This window comes from Pinus tabuliformis, chromosome 4_1 (assembly GCF_031772625.1).
Source record: "Pinus tabuliformis cultivar Carrire ecotype Pingquan chromosome 4_1, CPIR1, whole genome shotgun sequence".
In the NCBI taxonomy this organism is placed as follows: Eukaryota; Viridiplantae; Streptophyta; class Pinopsida; order Pinales; family Pinaceae; genus Pinus; species Pinus tabuliformis.
This window is the reverse complement of record NC_142303.1, coordinates 152,396,521-152,420,317: the sequence shown is the minus strand read 5'-3', so window position 1 is coordinate 152,420,317 and position 23,797 is coordinate 152,396,521. Positions and strand designations below refer to the sequence as shown.

Below are 23,797 nucleotides of genomic sequence, written 5' to 3'. Positions count from 1 at the left end.
ATCTTTCCGACATTATCTTTGGCGCCATGCCTAGCATAATTTCTGGTGAAATTTTTGGTGCTATTGCTGGTGCAATTACCAACAATATTTCCAATGTTATCGCTGGCACTATTACCAGTGTTATTTCCAGCGATATTGACGACGCTATTGTCAACATTGTTTCCGACGCTATTTCTAGTCCTATTTTTCCGACGTGATTCTAGCCGCTATCGCCGAAATTATTTCTAGCGTAATTTTAGACGCTAAATTTGGCGCTATGATAAACAACCTGATTGAGCCCATTTTTACGCCAGAAAAAGTGTCCAATTCATAGAATGAAATAAATTAAATTCCAACGCTATTTCCTTGTTCTGTTGTAATGTAAATTATTACCAAAGTAGAGATTATTGGGTTTGTAACAACAACATATTTTTCAAAAAAGTATGATTCTTCTTCTAATGAATAGTGAGAGATTTCAAAACATTTGAATATTCACATTCTTCACTTGCAACCCAAAAATTGTATAAATACATGTGATTGTGAACCATGTGTGTATCCCAATAAATTTCTTAAACAATAAAATCAAATGTGAATTTTCTTAGCGTTGTGTTTCATTTGTTCTTTACAATTTTGCTTCTAATTTTCTTGTGTGCAAACTGTATACAGTTATAAATTTGTTCTTTAAAATTCTCTTTTAATTTTCTATATGTTGAATATGTATATCAACATTTTTAAAATTAATTAAGTATCATAATATATGTTGACTATGTATATCAACATTTTTTAAAATTAATTAAGTGTATCATAATATAGAAAGGATATGAAGTTTTAACCATGGATACAACTTTAGACATCATAATTTGGATGTGATGTTTTAATTTGATTTTGATAAATTTTGTAATCAATATATTTAATTTTAATGGTGAAATTGTTATGCCAAGATACATCAAGGTTTTATATTTATGTGATGTATTATATAATTTTTTTACTAAAAATTTATTGTTTTTAAATAAAAAAAATAAATTAACTATATGAAAAATAGTGATAAGTCAATCTATATAAATTAATAGTAGCCAATAATAACTATTCCTCTATTAATTTAAATAAAAAATAAATAATAAAACTGATCATCACACAAATAAATAATTTCACTCCAACTTTTTCAATATTAAAAGTGACCCAGATTCAGCATTAAAAATAATTATGATTAAAGGATTTTTATATGCATACATAAAATCAAACCAAAACTTTAAATAATGCAGAAATGTAATAGCCCAAGGCGTTCCAATGCAGATAACACTATAGCATAGTTAACAATTTGATGCAATAGCTATGACAGCATGGCTGCATAGATCGCTCTAGTATAGATCCCCATTGACACAGACAAATGATTAAAATTATCCAGTAGAACCAATTCCAGAAGTCCCAGGATAAATTTATCCAGCAGAAGCCATTCATAAAATGAGCCTGGTGGCATTTGGAGGAGGATCCGGGCAGACCTGGACTTGTATGCCCAAAGACTTGTAGATCTCAATAGCCACCTTGGTATTAAAGTCTCGGACAGCCTTTTTACCTGAAGGTTCTTTGCTAATAGTGCAGGATCTCGCGAAACCAGTCATCATATCGACATAGGTTTCCCTGATTCTTGCCATCCATGATTTTGCAGCCGATGGAATAACTCTGAGCTTCAGCTTGGGCACCGCCTTCAGCCTCCAGACCAGTGAAATGCCCTTACCTTTGCGCCCCCCAAGCTTGGCCATTTGCATGCGTTTTGATCTCCCTGTAAGGCGTGTGTACTTTCTCCTCTGCATAAATCTCTTGACCCACATAGAAATTCCAGCAGTAGTGGTGCTGCTCTGAGCTGAACCAGAGGCAATCCCATCATCATCCCAGTATCCCATCCTCCACCGCTCTGCAAAATCTCACAAGAAATTGCTGAAGTAGCGCTCAGATATAAAAAGGTCTTGTAAAATTTCGCAAGCTCTCAAATATACATAGTCTTGAAAAAATGACCTGAAACAACTCTCAGATATACATAGTCTGAAACAACTCTCAGGTATACATAGTCTTACCCAATCTGATTAGAAATTGCACCATTAAACCTGTGGAAACTGAACCTCCCACAAATAACAATTTATAATTCCCCATGGCAACTTATGAGTATTGTGGTCAGGTGATGTTGTGCTGTGTTTGTGCACATGAGTCATATTGATTGACAGATTTTTGGTCAAATCCGATTGCCTGAATATTTGGATGGGCACCGGCCAATCATCTCCTTCCAGCGAAGTTTAGTCACGTGGCTTCACACATTGTCAAATAAAAAAACAATTTGTTGAATTTCCCAACGCCTGTTATTATCAGCTGGTTGTTGTCGGTGGAACTTTACGGCACTGACCTAAATGGGGCCAGAGCATTTTAGTTTGCTTTTTATTTTGATCCGAATTGCAACCAATACAGAGCTTTCCCACTTTCAAAAAAAATGAGGGTGTCTCTGGTTCAGGATTTCAATCGTCCATTTCCACCGACAGAATTTGCTGTAAAAATTACAGGTCATCTGCCAATTAGATTCACAACATTTCAATTAAATGGAGGGCTTTTTTAACAATTTTAGTGCTTGCAATTTTGGCTTTTGGCTTTTGGCTTTTCTCTTTTCAAATGACAAATATTTTGATGGCACATGGCAAAAATGTCATCTTGGGACTTTCAGGAATCTGGGAAATCATTTAAATCCAAATGTCATTATTTGGGTTCTTCTGGAGACGAGAGATTGCATGGTATCAGAGGATTTTTGGTTGCAGCATTCAGCGGGCATTTTCTCCCAGAAAAGTTGTTGGGAAGTGTGAGTACGTGTTGCCACGCCATACTGTCAGTGAAAGATAATGAGATCAGTGGGAAGTCATTCAAAAAATAATATATTGTGATAATGTATAAAGTGTTTTAATAATGTGAGATTGCATTGTACAAAGGGATTTTTAGTACTTAGTCAGAATCAATCAAATCTCTCAGATTGGATGGTATCAAGAGACTTTTTGATACCGCATTGAGAGTCAAATTTCTCTCAGAAAAGTGGTTGGGAATTTTTGAGTACCCCATTCCCACTGCATATTCTAGAGAGCCAGATAATATTGAAGATTGCTTATGAGTACCGCATTCCCACCGCATATTCTAGAGAGCCAGATAATATTGAAGATTGCTTATGAGTACCCCATTCCCACTGCATTATTTGGAGAGTCATTCCAAAAAGAATAATGATGTGACCTGGGAAGTGTTTTAAAATGTTAAAAGCCAAATTTATTAATATTGGCTTTTAATATATTAAATTTAGTATTAATATAGATTTATTTTTATTTTAGATTTATTATGTATTAAAAATATATATATATTTTAAAATATAATATTTTTTTAATATTTTTTAATTTTAAAATTATTGAGTCTAGTGATTTAGTTATAATAAAAAAGAAAAGAAAAGAATATATATGTTTGGTTTGTTTAATTAAAAGTATAATAAAACATTAATAATCAAAAGAGAAGTGGTAAAAATATTTCACCCTTATTCTAGACCCTAAATAAAATAGTTCGATGTCCATACGAAACAACATAATCTTATATCAACTTTATAGAGAAATATAGTTAAAATATAAAAAATTGAAAAAAATAAATTATAGTTAAAACATTTTAAGGAGTCTGATATTTTAGGCCTAAGTAAATTTTGATCCATTTGGTACATTAAAAAATGCAACATAAACAATGATAAAATACAAGTGGCCTCTCTCTCTATATATAGTATCAAATCTATGGAGGTGCAAACATTTTATTTGCGTTCTAAAAGAAGTTTTCAGATCAAGACATTTTATCTCTCTAGGATCTTGCTAGATCTGTGGTTAAGATGGATCTAGGTTGGGTTATTTTTAATATAAGTTTAGAGTCATCTAACTCCGTATTTATCATGAATAGTATTAGTGTGAACTTTTTTTCAAGTTCTACACTAAGAAATAGGTTTGCACCTTGACGGATTTGATCTCTCCTAGGTTAATAAAATAATATAAAACATTATTCCTAATTTATATATGGAAATTTTCTTTGTTCCTTATTTTTAAATAAAAAGATTTGAATCAAATCTTCTTATTTCTATTTGAATTATTATTATTATTATTATTTTTTTCCTAGGAAAAATCACAACCTTATATTAATAGAAATAAAAAGGTACATGCACAAATGCATTCAAATATTGTCTGAAAGACCATTTGTATGTGTTTAAAGCACTCATACCAAAATTTACATTTACCCACATAAGCTTGGTTTTTTATTTTTACCTTTTTTATTTTAAACTTTATGCCAAACCCACAATTTGGAGTGGCCATAACAATAGCCAAATTTTCTTCTTTTGATATTGTTGACACTTCCTTATCTAAATCTAAACTTTCTTCTTTTGATATTGTTAACACTTAGTTCCTTATCTAAGTTTAAACTTTCAGAAAGGTGAGTTCCCTTTATTTCACTTGTTCCTTGGTTGTTGCTCTTTTCCTCATGCTTATTTCTAGGAGTCTTAATCACCGCTAAGTCATTGTGTTTCTCTCCATGTTTCGCATGATCCTTTTGTGTCTCTTCTCCCTCCTTCATTTGGGATCCTTATTAATTATGTGATTTTCATTGTTGTTAACTCTCACTGATTTCTTCATCTTCGTCATCAGAAGAGGGCATATATGGAAACTACCATCCCTTTGGCTTTTGTGATCTTTTCTTTGCCCTTTTTTTTCGCAGCCTTGTGGGCATGAGTTCTGTAACTAGTCCGTCTAATGGCAAATTTGGCAATTGAAAGCAGTATTTTCAAAATCTAACCATTATGTCCACTTGAAGTCTTGATGAGTCAAATGGACATGATCTGGGAGGCCTTTGCTTAAGTCTATCTCCACACATATCCGAGAAAAAGTGAAGAGACCTTTGTCCATTCTGTCTTCATCCACTTTTACAAATCTCCCTCCCAATGCCTTCTAGAACTTGGTGGTTCTAGAAGGGGAGAGGGAGATTATGTAATCTTACCCAAATTGACATCTTCGTAACCACCATTGTTGTGGAATTGAAAGCGGGAAACCATGGAGTTACAAAGAGACTCGCCCTTCCCCAAAACCATGGTCCATCATTTATGACATATTTCATATCTTTTTTATTGTCAAACTGAACCACAATGGATCCCCTCATGCAAAGGTGAATATCACAATTTTTAGTCTAGTTGAGGTAGATCCATTGATGGAAATCGACATATAATATCTTTGGCTTGGAGAACAAAGAAAAGACCACTCACCTCTAGCAATTTTATTGAGAGACCTGGTGCTTTCTCCATCTTCTTAAATAGGTAAAGATATGGAACTGTTTGATTTGGAGTTTGTCTTTCTGGTGTGGTCATTTTCTCATGTATTGTGTCCTTAAAAGAGCTTGGACCCTTTGCAGTAGAAGTTGATCTAGGTGTAAATCTCGTTCCTAGGGCTCCACCCCTTAGCCTCAAATTTATAAATATTGTAGAATTACGTCTGATACCATATTCATTCAAATGGGTGACATATTGCATAACTTTGCCTTCATGGAGTAGACTCTATATACTGTTGGGTACACCCAATTTTTCTTGCACCTTCTTTTTCAGATCTGATATTAGATCCGCTGAATAATTGATTCTCCACTTAACCTCTTCAGAAAAAATTGTAATTCTTCCTCACTATCCATATGTGAGAATCCAAGATCACGTCTCCGATTTGGACGTAAAAAAACCCTCTGACATAGATTTGGGACAAGGTTTTTTCGAACTCTATCCAGCCAATCCCTCATTTATCCACCGACAAGATCTAAGCCTAGATTAAGAGAACACGATGTCAACAGAATAAGTTGTGACCTACCAAAAAATCTATAGAATGTTGGTAGATCCCGCATAAAGCCGCCGAATTTGCAGACTCCTACTGCAAAAGAAAACCATGGTAGTTGATTGAAGCATTGTTGTTCTGTGTGAACACTTGTCCGTATATATATATATATATATATATATATATATATATATATATATATAGATGAATCAATTCATGATTGACCCGCTTCATACACATTGGGTTGCCACTAAGCACCCTTCGAGATATTTTCATGGGATGGCCAATTTTTGGTCTGAGATATTCCTCCTATGATATATGACTACATGGATGTACTGATGCAATTTGGGATCATTATTGATGAGATGAGCACAAGTGGGTATTGTTTTAGTATGAGATATGCCATGATATTTTGGATGAAAAGTCCTAGCTTTAAGCACATATGAGGTTGAGTATGATGTTGCGAGCATAGCTAGCTATGAGGAAGGTTGAAGAAACTCTTTAGAGAGTTATTTTGAACAAGTTTTGGATGTGACATTGATACATTGTGATGATACAGAGTGGGACCCAATTGGTAGATAATTTCGTATATATCTGGGACTGTGATATCTTCATATATTAAGACGTTGTTGTTGTACGATAAAAGCTTAGGAATGTGGTTGTTGCCTCTGTGAGAGGGAGGATGAATAAGGTATCCTTTTGTGATATATATTTTTTATAATATAATATTTTATTTGATGTCCTATATGCATAGGATACTGCTGCTATTGAGACATGATGATTAAACTCTTTAGTGAGTTCTTTAAGCTAGTACCAGATATGAGAATGTTGATATGTTTTTTATCTACAGAGAGCAACACTGATTGAGGACACTGAGCCACTTTTCTCCCTTGTTTGAGCTCCCGGGGTGACGAATTTAGATGGAGGGATCTTAGGGTTGATGGATCTTTGGACAATAGGGTATCACCCTTATTTTTTACCCATAGGGTCGAAGATGTTGCTCGCCTATCTTGGTCTATATAGAGTATACCCCAGTTGGCATCATACTGTCAAGTTGGGCTTGTTGGGATTACTGCTCCCTGTCTGGCCAATGGGTTGAGAGAGAGCTTGGGGGTCTGTGACCCTTAGCTTTGGTAAGTCGAAAATCTCACCCCAGCTGATTATGATGCAGGTGTTTTACAACATGAATATTGTGTGTCATTGTTGGGAAGATTAGTAGGAAATAGTGTGGTTGTGATCCTTACCTCGCATAGAAAGTTGTATCTTGCCCATTGATTACACAATGGGATGGTTTTGATCCTTGCTTGATAAGTAGTATATAGCCTATTGCTTGACATGGGGTAAGAGTGTCTAATAGGACCTTCCCCACTGTCATAGACATGAGGTGAGAGTGTCTAATAAGACCTTCCTCATTTTCATTGGATTCTGAGTTGACACTGAGTTCCCCAATGTGGTTTCAGGTTGAGATGTGCTCCCTGATGATAAGATCTCTGATGTTTCTTGGGTAGTATCATTGGGATCCCTGCTAAAAGTGATTCTAGGTGGTAGCAGTGGCTCCCTAATGAATAGAGGGTGGTAGCTTGGACTCCCATCCTATATCAAAATTCTTCTTCTTTTAGATTTGAGAGTGTTCAATATATGAGAAGAGACAATCAAGAGATAAGCAGGAATAAGAGGAGATGAAGCGAGATGAACCATGACAATATTCTATGATGAGATACATGAGATAGGATATGATTTGATGACAGGATACATGCGATGATTACATGATGCAGTTGGAATTTATCCCTAGATAAGAGGGAGTGTTAATTTGGCAGCTCAGTGACAAATTCCAACCATGGGATGAGATTCCTCTTTTCCAGAGGACCACTTTTTCCTATTGAAGCACTTAATTTGGACAAGGGAAAGTGTACTTTTGAATTAAAACCGACATGCGCACAAAAGCACAGGTTGTCCCAAAAGGAAATTGAGCACCCATGGATGGCTATAAATACATGTCAAGTGACCCTAATTTGGACATCATCATGAAGCATTATTCTATTATCTTCTTTGGTTTTGGCTCACATAGGTATAAGGCAAGTCCGTGGAGAACTGGTTCGCACAAAGTTGAAATTGCAAGGTCTAAAGTTTGCATTTATGTTTTACGGTTTTGAGCCTCAGTTGTAGGCTTGCCACGATGAAATTTTGGCTGCAACTGCACACAGGCCGACTCATCTGTGCGGTTGAATCCTTTTATCCACATGCACGTCACATATTCCATGCGGTTGTAAAGTAGGGTTTTTTTTTTACTTTAGCTGCATTTGACCGCAAATATCTGAAGTTTACTACAACCTGGTGAAATGATATCTTATCAATACATATGCTCAAATCATCTCTTGAATGTTTTTTAGGGTTTTTTGTTAGATAGTTGTATGGATGAAGATATGGATCATTGTACTCTCTTTTGTTGAATCATTCAATGACAACATAATAAGAAGAATAATTTAGAAGGGTTTTCCTCGTAGTGGGTTTTTCCTTGGTATTCGACCAATCCCAATGTCTCTATGTGTGAATTATTTTCTTCTATTTTTCCTTTAAGTTCCATTGCATTGGTGATGATATTGTTCTTTATATATAATTGCATATGTTATTGAATAATGTTGTAAACCCGAATAATGATATGATGCCATGGGATGAATTTATTATGCAATTGAAGAAATGCAAAGTATCTAAAGCAAAGAACAATATAACCCTAAGAAAAATTTAACAGACACTTCATAGTGGCATGCCCTTTGTAATTGGATTTAAAAATGTACTAATGTTACCTTTCTTGATAAGGGAGTTAATGAAGGCATGTTAGGTGGTTTCAACCTCTAAGCAAGTGACAGGTCCATGTACATCCATCAAAGGGTCGATGTCATGTGAAATAGTGATGGAATGAAGTGGGGGTAGAAGGGAAGGCTCCAAGCCACATGCCATGGTACAAGGGTAGTTATAATAAAGGAATCCCATACCTTGGGTGTATGGGTGTATGAGGGAGAAATCGTGGCACGTGAGTTACCCTAGCCTTTTTTCCTCCATCCTCCTTCATATGAATTTTTCCTTTTATTGATTTTTATTCCTTTTACTACTTGGGGATCAACAGGATGAGAGCACGATGTGTAAGATGTAGCAGTGAATACCCCCTTAAGGTGGAGCATTTCATCACCCACTAGGGATTCATACAATTATCGATTCTTTAATGATGTAGTGGGCACTCATAGGGTGCCTAGGAACCATGGTGATGACCATAATGATGGGGGTAGAGCTCATGTTTGTCTTTTTCCCACGTGCTATATTATTTTGTCCCAACCAACTTTTGCATTGGGTGGTAAATTTCCTATTGTATGTGGAAAAATTATCCCTTTATCTTTTTTTTAGCTATATCAACCTCTGGGGCATCATTCCAGGCCCGACCTAAGGTGTGGACAAGAGGAAGGGGAGGTTATCACCTTGTAGACCCAATGGAAAAATGTGGACCTAGATGGGGAAATATGTGAAAGGGGTTTTAATGAGTAGAGGGGAGTGAGATATATGGTATCGGGAAGTAGAACCACACCACAAAAATTAGGTTTTCCCATGTAGTTCCACCTCTAAAGCTAATAGCTCATAAAGGAGATCCCACAGGACTACAATCCAATATTAACTCCCAAGATGAGGTAAGGGAACAATAGTACAAGTCAAAGCTTTTTCTTTTCGTCAAATCCCCCCATTAATCCATGCCCAAATGTTCCCAAGAAAAGCAAGCATAAACACCCAATTACATAATGAAAAATCATACCTTCGGGGTTGGATGTCCCATCTTCAAAGATACGATCATAACAGATGAGCGAGGGGAAATAATGGTTGGTTTATGCAAGGAAGAATGGGGATACATCAAGCTATTAGGTGGTTGCAAGTGGTTTCTCTTCAAGGAGGTTAGAAACTTCCAAATACTCAAATATACATGTAGGAAGTATAAGTAATGATCAAAACAATAATCAGATCTATAAGTGTAAATAAAAGTAAAGACATAAAGGAGCATCATAAGTCAAGAGATACTTATCATCCATGAGAGGTGATCCTCTCCCTCTTGAACCAACCTTCAACAGCCATCACGATACATTGTCCATATAACAATGTTACCTGAATCAATATTTCAACCAACTTTATCAACAACCATGCCTATTAGAGACTATCCCATCTAAGGCTTCATCAAATTTGTCACAAGTGCTTGAAAATATTTACTTTGACCATGATAGGGTTTCTAGGTTTCATATCTCAAATATTTTCCATAAACCAGGGTTTCTCTCAAACCCTAACCTCATAATATCCATAAAACCCTAATATACAAATTTCTTAAGGTTTTATTCAAACCTTAGAATTCTTTTAGGTCTCCTCCATCTTCTATTTGTTCCATCAAAGGTGTCTCCATGGGGGTGATCTCCATGAAATCATAACATTATTTAGATTTACATCCTTATTCATCATTATATGCAACTATGTAGAAAGAACAATGTCATCATCATCAATGCAATAGAACATAAAGGAATAATAGAAGAAAATCATTCACACATCGAGACACCAGGATTGGTCGGAAACTAGGGAAAACCTACTATGGGGAAAACCCTTGAAAATTCTTCTTCTTCTTAGATTGTAATCAAATGATTTAGAAAAAGAGACTATAATGATCCATATCTTCATCTATACAACTATTCATAAAAACAACTACAACAACCATGAAATGAACCCGACAATGCATGTACTCAGAAATTTGATTCTGAAGTATGTAATGAACTTTCACTGTCTGCAGTCAACTGTCGAACCTTGGGATCAATGAGTGAAAGCTTTGTAAGTGTTAATAGTGCTGGACCCACCAACAAAGGGGATCTCCTCGATATGAAGTCCCAACTAGACCTCACACCATTTGGTGTAAGAGTCCCATTCGATATGATGGCTTGGTTGCCATTATCTTAGAGATTTTCCTTAGCTCTTGATTGTGGAGCACCTGGAAGGTATGCTTTTGACAAGCAATCTAGTGGTTTTTCAATAATAATTGTAACCTTTTCTGCATTAGGAATTCAAAGAAGATAAAGGATTTTGATAAAATGGGCAAAAATAGACAAAGAAAGCTCAAGTGCTAATAATTGACGTTTTCTATGCAGGAAGACGTGCAAGCAAGGAGTTCCCGCCCAAAAGCGAGAAGCAGAGGAAAAATAACTGTTGTTCCTCCAGTAGGGAACCGGATGCGGACACGATCAAGCAAAATCGGAATTGAATAGTCCAGGAAAAGAATGCGGGATACCGGCTCGGCGAATGCAAGAAAGATTGAACGATTAGCGAATCCCTCAGGATCTTCGATCCTGAGGGATCGCTGCTTTACTTATCTCTGATTATCTAGATATCTCCGTCATTTCTTCTATATAATGGCACAGCATCATTAAGCAAAAGGACGACTGTTTTTGTAATTTTACAGTTCCAGAACAAACTTTAATCATTGAGTCTCACTGAGACCTGATTTTGTTATACTTTTGTGAATGCGATTAATATAAAGACTTGGTGTTTATTCCGTCTCTGCGTCTGGAGTAATCTAAGGCAGTGTACCATTGGCAGCTAAGGGCCCGGCTCCGAAGGACACTTGCTTTTGTATCATTATATGGTGATTTGTGTGTGGTTTGTTTATCTTTATTACTTAGCAATCTGATGAATTCTTTATATGATACGCTATGCTCTGTTATGTCTAATGAATGAATGATTTCGCTATGTAAAGACTCTGCACTGTATAATTGGATTTACACAAGGTCGAATTGTATCTTTATTCAGCCATTTCTGTAACAGAGTACTGGTATGAATGTTACTGTCACTGGATTTTTGTGAAACAATATTCGTGGGATTTAAGAGTAGCGTCATTCTGTTTAGAAACATAGTTGTATCATTCAATACTCTCAGATTGCTATATTAATGTAGAACATGTACATACAGGTGATGGTTGTTGTTCCATAAAACATTACGGATTGTTGTTCCATTTGATTACTGCTGTTCCATTTTACTGCTGCTCCATTTACTGCTGTTCCATTTCCATTTTACTGTTCCATTTTACTTTCCGCTGATTTATTTACCTGCCTTTGTTGTTTTGGTGTGAGAGAAGGCCTAAGGCTGTAGTGAGCCTCAGCAAGACGCTGCTTAGCTCCCAGACCTATAAGTCCATGCTCTAATTTCCCTTCTTTAATCAGTTTCTAAAGGGATGGGATATTGCTTCCGTACCCTTGACTGATCAACTGTTTTGTATAGTTACAGCTTAGCATCTGTTTTCCTTTGATCTTCTCAACCCTGTACTACTAAGCATTACTCGGACAAATAGCCTCGGATTGAGCTACTTCTTGCAATAACAAAACGTTCCCGGATTGACTTATTAATGTGGAATAATTAGCGGTGTGAGAGACCCTAGTTACAGCTCTACATTTTGGCGCCGTTGCCGGGGAAGGAGTATAACCATTTGCCCTTTACAGAGTAGTGCGCAAAGCTGCTAGGGGGGAGTTGGATTTTAAAAACGGAAGGTAAGAACCTGCGTACGGAGCATGTAAAAGCCTTGCTCCACCGTCCGCTCTCTTAGCAGAATTGCTGGTTGAATAGGATTTAGTAGTTTTTAGAGTGCATGACTAAGCAGAAAAAGCTAGAAAAGAATATCAAACCTCCAGTCAAACCTGAAAAAGCCAAAGGACCGGTGACCCTTGGCCGAACAACCTTCATAGACGAAATCTATAAGAAAACCGAATCTCAGCCGTCAATAGGCCTCAGAAAGACTCATTCTAAGCAGCCTACTAGTTCCCTTCAGGCTACAGCATCACCATTTGGAGCCTACGCTGAGGTGCATAGTCAGACTGATGAACAGAACTTCCAAGAAATTGAAAATTCTGTGTCAGAACGGCTGCAAGAAGGGAATTTAAGCAATCTTTGTGAAGGAGAAGGGGAAACAGGGGAAATAGAGGAACCAAGGTCTCCTTCTAGGATAATCCAATTGTTAAACAGCCCAGATAGGGGGAGCGCGGTCAAGGTTAATATTGAAGGCACCCCATTCCCTCAGACAGAAATCCCAGATAAGGGAAGTGTCATTAAAACAGTTCCAGCCAAGGCCGTCCCTTCTCAACCTAGGAACACCCTCCTAGAAATCCCGGAAGGATATTGGCACATATTTGATTCAATGGCGCAGAATCAGCCAAATACTCAAACTTCTACATTGCAATATCCTATAGTAGATTCTGCTGCAAATGCACCCATGAAAGCGATACCTCTTCAACACATCCCGACGTTTCATGGACTTACATCAGAAGACCCCGATGCATTTTTATTTGAATTCGATGTGCTATGTAGAGGGTACGATTACACCACTGACCCCCAAAAATTAAAGTTGTTCCCCTCCACTTTAAAAGGAGCAGCTCTGAGATGGTTCATGGGTTTAGGTGGTGGAGTCATAAACAACTGGGATCAAATGAAAGAATCCTTTCTAAAAAAATATCAGGATTATTGTAGGTCGAGAGAGCTAAAAGATGAAATTTTCCAAATGACGGCCAAACCAAATGAAACTTTAGAAGAATACGTAGAACGTTTCCAGTATAATTTACAGAGATCCCCCTATGCGTCACTACCTCTGCCCGATAATGTGCTGAAAACTGCATTGATTAGAGGAATGAAAGAGCAGTGGATTGAAACATTGAATATCATGGGAAAAGGGGATATTTACCAAGAGAATTTTGCTGATATCATTAATTTATGCATCAGGAGTTCAAGAGGCAGCACAAGGATAAAATCAACAGAATATGATAGGTTTGTTAAAGATAACAAAATATCAACAGAAGGAGTAACACGTGTAGAACTAGGGAATTTATTAGAAAATTTTAAAACTGATATTCTGGGGACATTAACTACTCAGCTTGATATTGTGCAGGCTAAACAAAAGCAAATGGAGGCAGAGCAAAATCTGGCAATTTTCTGCCCCCGATGCAGAAGAAAACACAGCCACAAGGAATGTCCGCTAGATACAGTTCAAACATGTGCTATCTGTACGAAAGACCACCTTACTGAGAGCTGCCCCTCACTTCCTGGATTGAAGGCAGTATACAAGGAAGCAGAAGAAGAATCAGAACCAGCATACTTTGTTAACCAACGTCGCCAATGGCAACCTAGGCAATCTGGTATGTTTTCTGACCCGACCTCTTCTTTTCAGCCGTCGCAGTATAATGCTCAGCAATATGGTATGTGGCAAAACCAATCTACACCCCCAGTCCCGAATTGGTCATCACAGCTGTTTCCCTCTCCGAATCCATGGATGAATCAGACAAGCCAATTCGGCTGGCCAAATTTTCCTTACACCCCACCATATTGGCAGAATAACTCATACCCTCCACAATGGATTCCCCCTACTTCACAAGGTTCACGCTGGCAGACAAATTGGCCAAGATCGACATATCAGTCAACAGGAACTATTCCACTCCCTCAACCGACTCTGCCAGCCTTACAACAAAACCCCCAGTCTAATCTAAGGCCGCAACTCCCAGCCCAACCCAATCCCAATCCTAATAATAGACCAGTCCAATCCCTCCAAATTATAGAAACATCAGAAATTGGACTTGACCTAAGGGAGTGCAATGACCTTCAGTTACGATCTGGACGTATCATAGAAACAGAGGGAGACAAAACAGTTCACATTGAAGGTCAGTTACCAATAGAACAACCACCACAACAAGAGGGTGTAAATAAAGAACAGACCCATCAACAAACAAATACATCCTCTCCTCCTTTCCCGGAACGATTAGTCATACCACGACCAGTACAACATCCAGACTTTGACATTCTGGGAGAGTTACAAAACCTGTACATAAAAATTCCATTCCTCCAAGCCATTCAAGATATTCCTATATACGCAAAAACTATAAAAGAACTGTGCATAAAAAAATCAAGGAGGAATACAACCACTAACCCAAGAGTCCAAGTAGTCGGCACCTTATCTGACTTATTATCGGGAAAAGAGACACCTATCAAATACGAAGATCCCGGAAATCCAATTGTGACTGTCCAAATCTATGGCCAAACCCTGACTAACGCTTTAGTTGATCTAGGAGCTGCAATCAATATTTTAACAACCTCTACCTGCCAAAAGCTTGGCATCACATCAGTAGAACCTACTTCTACTTTGCTAGAATTGGCAGATCGATCTGTAGTTCGACCAGAAGGCACTCTATATGATGTCATGGTTTCTGTAGACTCCTGGGAATATCCAACTGATTTCCTGATAATTAATCCAAAAACCCGACTGGATGGACATCCGCTAATATTAGGAAGACCTTGGCTTGCTACTGCCGATGCCTACATTGGTTGCCGGCAGGGAAACATGACTATAACTAAAGGACCAGATGTTAAAAATCTAGTTCTATATCCTCCAGCACAGCCAAGCCTGCCAATGATCAAAACCAATCAGTATCCTGTGTCATACCTTACTAACAATATCAGATCCCCATTGACTATACAGAAGGCTTTAGATTTTAAAGATCAAATAGAAGATGATGCCATCAATAACTTCATCAGTCAAACTGAATCTAGATCTCACACACAGTGTTTTATGATAGAAGCAGCATTTGATAGTGAGCTAGAGGAAGACCCTTTGAAAGACGCACATGACCAAACAATACCAGTGACTGTTGTTGCCAATAGTAAAGTAGTGGAAATTGAACCTGGTAAGGCCCTAAATATCAACGCCAACCTTACACCAGACCAAGAAACAAAACTTGTAAATCTGTTACGAAAATATCAAGGAGCATTTGCGTGGGATTACCCTGACATGAAAGGGATCGATCCCTAATTATGCACCCACCACATCTATATAGAAAAAGATGCAAAACCTGTTCGTCAGCCGCAAAGAAGACTTAACCCCCATCTAAAAGAGGTAGTAAAAGCCGAAATTCAGAAACTTTTAGATGTTAATTTCATCTATCCCATCTCCGACAGTAAATGGGTCTCTCCCTTGGTGGTGGTACCCAAGAAAAATGGAAAATGGAGGATTTGCGTAGATTACAGGGAGTTAAATAAGGCCACGCAGAAGGATCACTTCCCTCTCCCGTTTATAGATCAAGTATTGGACACTTTGGCAGGAAAGAAATTCTTTTCTTTCCTGGACGGCTTCAGCGGATATAACCAAATTCAAATCGCCCCTGAAGACCAGGATAAAACTACCTTTACTTGCCCTTGGGGAACGTTTGCCTATCGAGTTTTGCCCTTCGGCCTATGTAATGCCCCTGCTACATTCCAAAGAGTTGTCCTTAGTATCTTCGCAGATCTAATAAATGATGGACTTGAAGTGTATATGGATGATTTTACACCATATGGAGATGATTTTGACCCAGCTCTAGATACCCTGGAAAAAGTCCTACAACGTTGTATCGCTACCAGACTTTGTCTGAGCCACGAAAAATGTTACATGATGATGACAGAAGGGCTCATTCTAGGGCACTATATCTCAGCAGCTGGCATCCAGGTAGACCCGGCTAAAATCCAGATTCTTTTGCTTATTCCTACCCCCACTACTCAAACGGAGGTACGCAGTTTTCTTGGATTTTCTGGGTATTACAGACGATTTATAGAACATTACTCACGTATTGCTGCACTTTTATATGCTTTAACTGGCAATGTTGATTTCTTGTGGACAGAAAAATGCGACCAGGCTTTTAAGGAATTGAAGAAGCTTCTATCAACAGCCCTAGTCCTTCGAGGACCCATCTGGAATTTGCCATTTCAAATCTCATCTAATGCCTCAGACACAGCAATTGGTGCAGTCCTAGGGCAAGAAGAGGATAAGAGATCATACGCTATCTACTATATCAGCAAAAATTTATCCTCTGCCGAACTCAATTATACTGTTACTGAAAAGGAATTCCTGGCTGTGATACATGCTGTTAACAAATTTAGACATTATATCACAGGCTATCCCGTTGTGTTATATACAGATCATTCTGCTATCAAATATTTGGCAAATAAACCTGTTACGAAAGCCAGAATAACGAGATGGTTGATCTTATTGCAGGAGTTCGACATCACAATCAAGGATCGACCTGGCAAGGAGAACCCTGTAGCTGATTTCCTCTCACGAATACCGAAAGCAATTGAAACAGCAACAGTGGAAGATCAATTTCCTGACGAGCACCTGTTTGCTGTTGCTGTTCGAACACCCTGGTATGCTGATGTCGCCAATTACCTTGCAGTCGGTAAGCTACCAAAACACTTAACCCCTCAGGAACGCAAGCAGATTGTTCAGAAGAGCACTCGGTTTTCGTGGATTGGAGGCCATTTGTTCCATACAGGGGCAGACATGCAAATCAGAGGGTGTATTCGAGAAGACGAAATCTTCGACATTCTAAAAGCTTGCCACGACGGGCCATGCGGGGGGCATTTCGCTGAAAAAAGAACAGCACATAAAGTATTGCAGACGGGATACTATTGGCCTACAATTTTCAAGGATGCGAAAAAAATTTGCACAAGCCTGTGACAGCTGCCAGCGAGCTGGAAGACCTGGCCAAGCCGATGAAATGCCTATGAGACCACAATTGGTCATTGAGCCATTTGAACGATGGGCTCTGGACTTCATTGGGCCCATTAATCCATCATCAAATCAGAGGACATACATTCTGGTGGCGACAGACTATGTTACTAAATGGGTCGAGGCCGAATCATTACCTAGGGCTACAGAAGACTCTGTGATACAATTCTTGTTCCATTTGTTTGTACGTTATGGACTTCCGAGAGAACTAATCACCGATGGTGGACCACAATTTGTTGGAAATAAATTAGCTGCAACACTTAACAATTATCATGTCCAACATAAGATCACTACCCCATACCATCCGCAGGCAAATGGGCAAGTAGAAAGTAGTAATAAGGTAATAGAATTAATTTTAACAAAGACCATTGCATCACATAGGCGAGATTGGGCCACTCGACTACCTGAAGCACTGTGGGCCTACAGAACCACATGGAGAAGTACTACAGGCTATTCACCTTATCAATTAGTGTTTGGAAAGCAGCCAATTTTCCCCATTGAATTCGAAATCCGAACGCTACGAACGACACAGGAAGTCGACCTAGATCTGAGTGAGGCACAAATCAATCGATTACAACAGATTAATGAATTGGACGAAATCAAGCTCTCTGCATTACAAAATACAACATTAATTCAACAACAACGAGCTAAATGGCATGATGCGCCGATCAAGAATAAAGTCTTTCATGAAGGAGACTGGGCTCTGTTATACGACTCTCGGTTTCAGGACTTCCTGGGGAAACTCCAGACTCGATGGTTAGGGCCATACGAAATCTAGAAGGTACATGACAATGGGACACTTACCCTGATCACAATTGACGGTTCTGGATATGCATTCAAAGTAAATGGCCACCGAGTTCGCCTTTATCGAAAGCCACTCACTCGGGAATCCTTCTGTCAGCAGCTGCGACAAGATACTGATATGGAAATCTTAGGAGAGGAGGCGAAATCTTCCTCACCTATAATTTAAGAAATTCATTTTTATAATTTGTACATAACATCTTGTATATATGTTTCCTTGATTTTTTTTTGTATTCCAAGTATTTTGCTGTTCCTTTGCGAAAAGGAATAGCACTTGTGTGATTTTGCTATTCCTTTTCAAAAGGAACAGCCTTTGCGAGTTTCTGCTGTTCCTTTGCGAAAAGGAACAGCACTTGTGCTTTTTGCTGTTCCTTTGCGAAAAGGAACAACACCTGTGCTTTTTGCTGTTCCTTTGCGAAAAGGAACAACACTTGTGTGATTTCTGCTGTTCCTTTTGAAAAGGAACAGCACTTATGTGTTCCTGCTGTTCCTTTGCGAAAAGGAACAGCACTTGTGTGTTTTTGCTGTTCCTTTGCGAAAAGGAACAGCACTTGTGTGTTTCTGCTGTTCCTTTGCGAAAAGGAACAGCACTTGTGTGTTTCTGCTGTTCCTTTGCGAAAAGGAACAACACTTGTGTGTTTTTGCTGTTCCTTTGCGAAAAGGAACAACACTTGTGTGTTTCTGCTATTCCTTTGCGAAAAGGAACAACACTTATGTGTTCCTGCTGTTCCTTTGCGAAAAGGAACATCACTTGTGTGATTTCTGCTGTTCCTTTTGAAAAGGAACAACACTTATGTGTTCCTGCTGTTCCTTTCCGAAAAGGAACAACACTTGTGTGTTTTTGCTGTTCCTTTGCGAAAAGGAACAACACTTGAGTGTGTCTGTTGTTCCTTTTCAAAAGGAACAACATTTGAGTGTCTTTGCTGTTCCTTTCTTAAAAGGAACAGCATTTGCGATTTTCCGTCGTTCCTCTCAAAGAAATGGTATCCTACGAATGAATTCTTCTCTTAGGAATGCCATCGACATGTTTTGCCCTTATGGAGGATGCTCTGCCCCCATGTTCTCCTCAATCTTGTAGATACAGCAATGAACTTATGCGGTGAACATAAACCATGATATACCGAAATCAGCACATCATAAATCGCTATCATTATGAAGCCAGTATGTATAGGAGGACAAGAGGAGGGACATAAACTTTTCATCTTCGCTGTCATTGTCATTTACCGGTACCATTGTCATTGGTGATCTTTATCATGACGATTCCCCTAAAAATCTTTCTTGATCATTACTTAGGAGTAAGAAAGAACGATTTATATCTATCTGTTGGGATCGTAAGACTTCTTCCTCCATTCCTCGCTCTTAAGGAGTGCGGAACCACCCTTATGTGAAAATAAATAAGAGAAGGTGCTCTGCAAAAGAAAACAAAAACAAAATATGAAAATTGTCAAATGCAGGATAGGGGGTCTCATTAAGAGCCGACCTACCATGATCATAAGGATGGAAGCGAAGTGGCATTCCCATAACGGCCACCACACCAGGGATATGGTCCGAAGGTAAATTAACAAGCAAACCTTGGAACAGGGGGTCTCATCGCGAGCCGGCCTGACCACGTTTCGCGCCTACCTTGTGAATGGCATTATGGCCATCTGGTCACCAAGCCAGCATAATGGCCTGCATTTTGACAAAGCACTCTTCAGAATATACACAAAGGATCATGGTTCCGGAGGGTGAAATAAACAACTCTGCCAAGGTTATGAACACCTGTTGGCAGCAGAGCTCTGTTAATGGCATAGAAGTCGTAATAATTACACCAACAGGTATGATATTAAATTTTTCTGTCTCTTATCCTTTGCAAAGATCATATGTCACACCCGATGTATATATCGCATGAATATTTATTACCACCAATCATGGCAACGGAACTGACGGTGACCACTGGAGACTTCGTACGCTTGACAGACGTCCCATCCCCTAGCTCCTCATTATATCACGCAGGCTCTTATGCAAAACGCGATCTACCTTTTTGCCTCGGTTTTGGCATTTCGTTGTTTTTCTAAAACATGGCATAATTTCATATGCTGTACTTTATGATTGGACCTCCGAACTGGCTGCTACTCCTCTCTTTGATGGCTGGGGACAGCCTATCAGATCGCGGGGGGGAAGGTAATCTCATTACTCCATGATTACGTGGCTGCACACCATTCGGGCGAGACAATGTACGAAGGAATGACATGGTTTAACGGTATGATGCTTCCATTCTACGGAAATTGCCATCCACGATCTTTTTTTTTTAATTGCATGCTCGGTGATCATCCTCTCTGCGTCGCAAACACCGCAAGCAGTTGCTGTTCCATTTCTGAGTAGAATCATGGGCGGAAAGACGGTCCGGAGCGAACCTCACAAGCTGACAGTTTCCGCTGCTGCTCGCAAAATCCTGGAAAACGTAGGATGGTTGAATTACTTCAGCCGCCTGCAAGAATCAAATGAAGCCGTGGCGTTGGAATTCCTGCAGAATTTGCAGGAAAATTACTCCATAGTAGGAGGAAAGCGGATAGAGGTTACAGAGGATATCATCGCAGAAGTCTCAGGATTACCAGCTGCTGGACCCATATGGACGCCGAAGAAGGAAAGATTACAAAAAGCTATGGAAATTTTCCAGGACGAAGGCCAAAGCTTGACAGTCAAAGGGAAAGGAGTTCTGCCGGCAACATTAGGGGAACCCTGGACCGAGCTAGCGAAGACAGTACAAAGTTATATCACCTGCGAAGGGAGAAAAGACGTGGTAAGACCTCGTCACCTGAAACTTTTAGCTGTTTTAAAAGGAAAATGTTCTGTAAATCTCCCTGCACTTTTAAATTCGCTACTACATGACGCGGCCCAAAGCCTGAAAAAGGCCCAGCACATAGATGCAGTCGTTAGCCACCATGGGCTGATTCGGTTGATAGTGAGCCACAGTCTCACTCAACAGCAAAGCACTTGGGAGGAACTGGTCGCAATAGTCGAAGGAGGATCGGCTGCACCACCCCCAAAACCTGAACAGTCCTCTAGTACGCCGGAACGATTAGAGAAACGCAAGAAGTCAGCAGCAGAAAGACATGCCGCTTCAAAACGGAAACAACCTTCCGATACGCCAGAACGACCAGAGGAACCCAGAGAACCTGCTGGCACACCCGACCTACCTGAGAGACCAAGGAAGTCAGCTCGGCTGGCCCGGATACGAGGAAGGTTGGAAAGAATTCAGGAAACAACGGCCCAGCCAATTGAAATTGCGGACGAACCTCCAGAACCAGAAGGAGGACCTTCCGAAGGAAATATGGAGCAATCAGGGCCCGGGACTGACCAGCCGGAAGGGGAAGATATGGTTATCGAACAGAGCAACCAAGAAAATGAGCACTCTGAGGAAGAAAGGGTTACCGAACAGGGCAATCAAGAAGAAGAAATAGTACAGCCAGGGGGTAGCCCGTTGCAGGACCCTGTAGGTGAGGAGGAATTGGCAGCAGTTCTGGCCAATATGGGGGAATATGGCCAGCCCTCCAGCACAACAGGCGTCCCTGACAGTCCCGCAGAGGAAGAACTACCCGAGGAAGTACATGCAGAAAAGGCAGGAGAAGAAAACCTGCCTGGTTATGATAATGAAGACAACAATCAGGGACAGTCTGTCCCCAGGACGCCGGAAGATATCCCAGATGAAGAAGGAGTGGGCTTAAGGGCCAAACCCTCTGCCGAGGCAAAGGAAATTAAGAAATTAAGAAAAAAACAGCAGAGGTTGTTGGGCACTATAGCCAGGCTCCGGCAACAAATTCGAATTCTGAAAGCCGATTTGAGAATACAAAGGACCTCAAGGAAAAGGAGGAGGGCCACTACAACAAAAACCCCGAGGACAAGAACCCGTTTTGTTGGTCGAAACCCCATCAGGAGACCTACTGCCGAGGAACAGTCTGCTGTTCCAAATGTTAATGAGGAACAGGGTGCTGTTCCAAATAACATAGAGGAACAGACTGTTGTTCCACCTGACCCTGGAGAACAAACTGACATTCCAATTAAGGGGGAAGAGCAGCAAGATGTTCCAATGGCTGGGGGACCTCAGCAGCCTTTCATTCGTGTCAAGAAGGAGAAAGAGAATAAGGAGATCCAAACAGAGGCACCACCCTCAGGGGTTATTCGGGTTCTGAACTCTAAACAGCGCAACAAAAAGTTTCAGGCAAAATTCCCGGCCTCTCCCGCTCAATGGAAAAAGGATCCAAAAACGAGAAACTTGCACAGGATGATGAAGCAAGCCCAACAAGAAGCTGAACAACTAAGAGAGCAAGCAATCCCCCGGGAGAAATATGAAGAATTACAACAACAACTTCGGAGTATTAGTCAATCCGAAAGCCAAGCCTTTGAGGGGTGGCAGAAGGAACAAGAAAAGGTTGCTAAGGTAACTCGTCGATTAGATAGTGTTGTTAAGCAGATGGACACTGTGTGTTCCTTATATAATGACGTTTTGACTTGTAGGGCCCCTGCTAAAAATTATGCTTTATTTTTGCTTGAAAGATATTTGAGATTGAAAATAAAAGCCGTTAGGGTAGGAGCACCTATCCACATCAACACTGTTAATGATTTTATAGACTGTTGCAAGCACTATGGGGTTAAGGTTCAAAGGTTATTGTGCGAGTTTTACTTGCACAACCTTGTGCTAGACCAGGAAACTGATTTAAATCCTGGCCCTTTTGTTGGCGATATACAATTCCAAGCCTTCATCTCATTTGGGGTTAATCAGATGAAATGGCTCAGAGCTTATAACACCTTTCAGAGACAAGAAAATAGCCTAGACTTGTGGATACGAGCTGAACCTAGAGACCCAGTGACGCTATGGAGAGAGCATAGGAGTCTTATGAGGATCCCAGGTGTCATTGAGATAATAGGGCCCATGCACGAAGACTTGATCCGAAATGGTCTGGAATATTTCCTTACTATTAAAGATCTTGCCCTCGATGCTGCAAAATTTCGATACCGGACCTCTAGTCCAAGCATCCAGCTCAGGGAACCATTCAAATATGAGAATTTTGAGCTGGCTGCAAGCTGGTTGAACCTTTATGGGGAACGGATTCTGCAAGCAGTGCCATCCTGGTTGGGGTATCGATTTCGCAGTCCAATTATTTGGCACCCTGCACCCGGATATCAGGCCTTGTATGAGATGCCTGCAGATCAAATAGATCAGTTCTTTGATAATCTAGTTGCTCATCACGGTTGTCGGCCTCCTCACGAGATCCCTTCTCCGGCCTATTCTCTCACCACCTTGCATGTCAACTACAATGTTTTCATGAGGCCATGAAACAGGGTAAGCAGGGGGGTGTGTGGAGCACCTGGAAGGTATGCTTTTGACAAGCAATCTAGTGGTTTTTCAATAATAATTGTAACCTTTTCTGCATTAGGAATTCAAAGAAGATAAAGGATTTTGATAAAATGGGCAAAAATAGACAAAGAAAGCTCAAGTGCTAATAATTGACGTTTTCTATGCAGGAAGACGTGCAAGCAAGGAGTTCCCGCCCAAAAGCGAGAAGCAGAGGAAAAATAACTGCTGTTCCTCCAGTAGGGA

At 39.7% G+C, this 23,797-nt stretch overlaps 1 protein-coding gene across 1 annotated transcript; it reads right to left on the bottom strand.

Moving 5' to 3' along the window:
* Window positions 1-1,231: 1,231 nt before the first annotated feature.
* Window positions 1,232-2,104, bottom strand: LOC149174644 (uncharacterized). Its single transcript, XM_089422649.1, has one exon. It carries the CDS (start codon window positions 1,878-1,880, stop codon window positions 1,434-1,436), a length of 447 nt encoding a protein of 148 aa, XP_089278775.1. The 5' UTR covers window positions 1,881-2,104; the 3' UTR covers window positions 1,232-1,433.
* Between the last annotated feature and the right edge of the window lie 21,693 nt (window positions 2,105-23,797).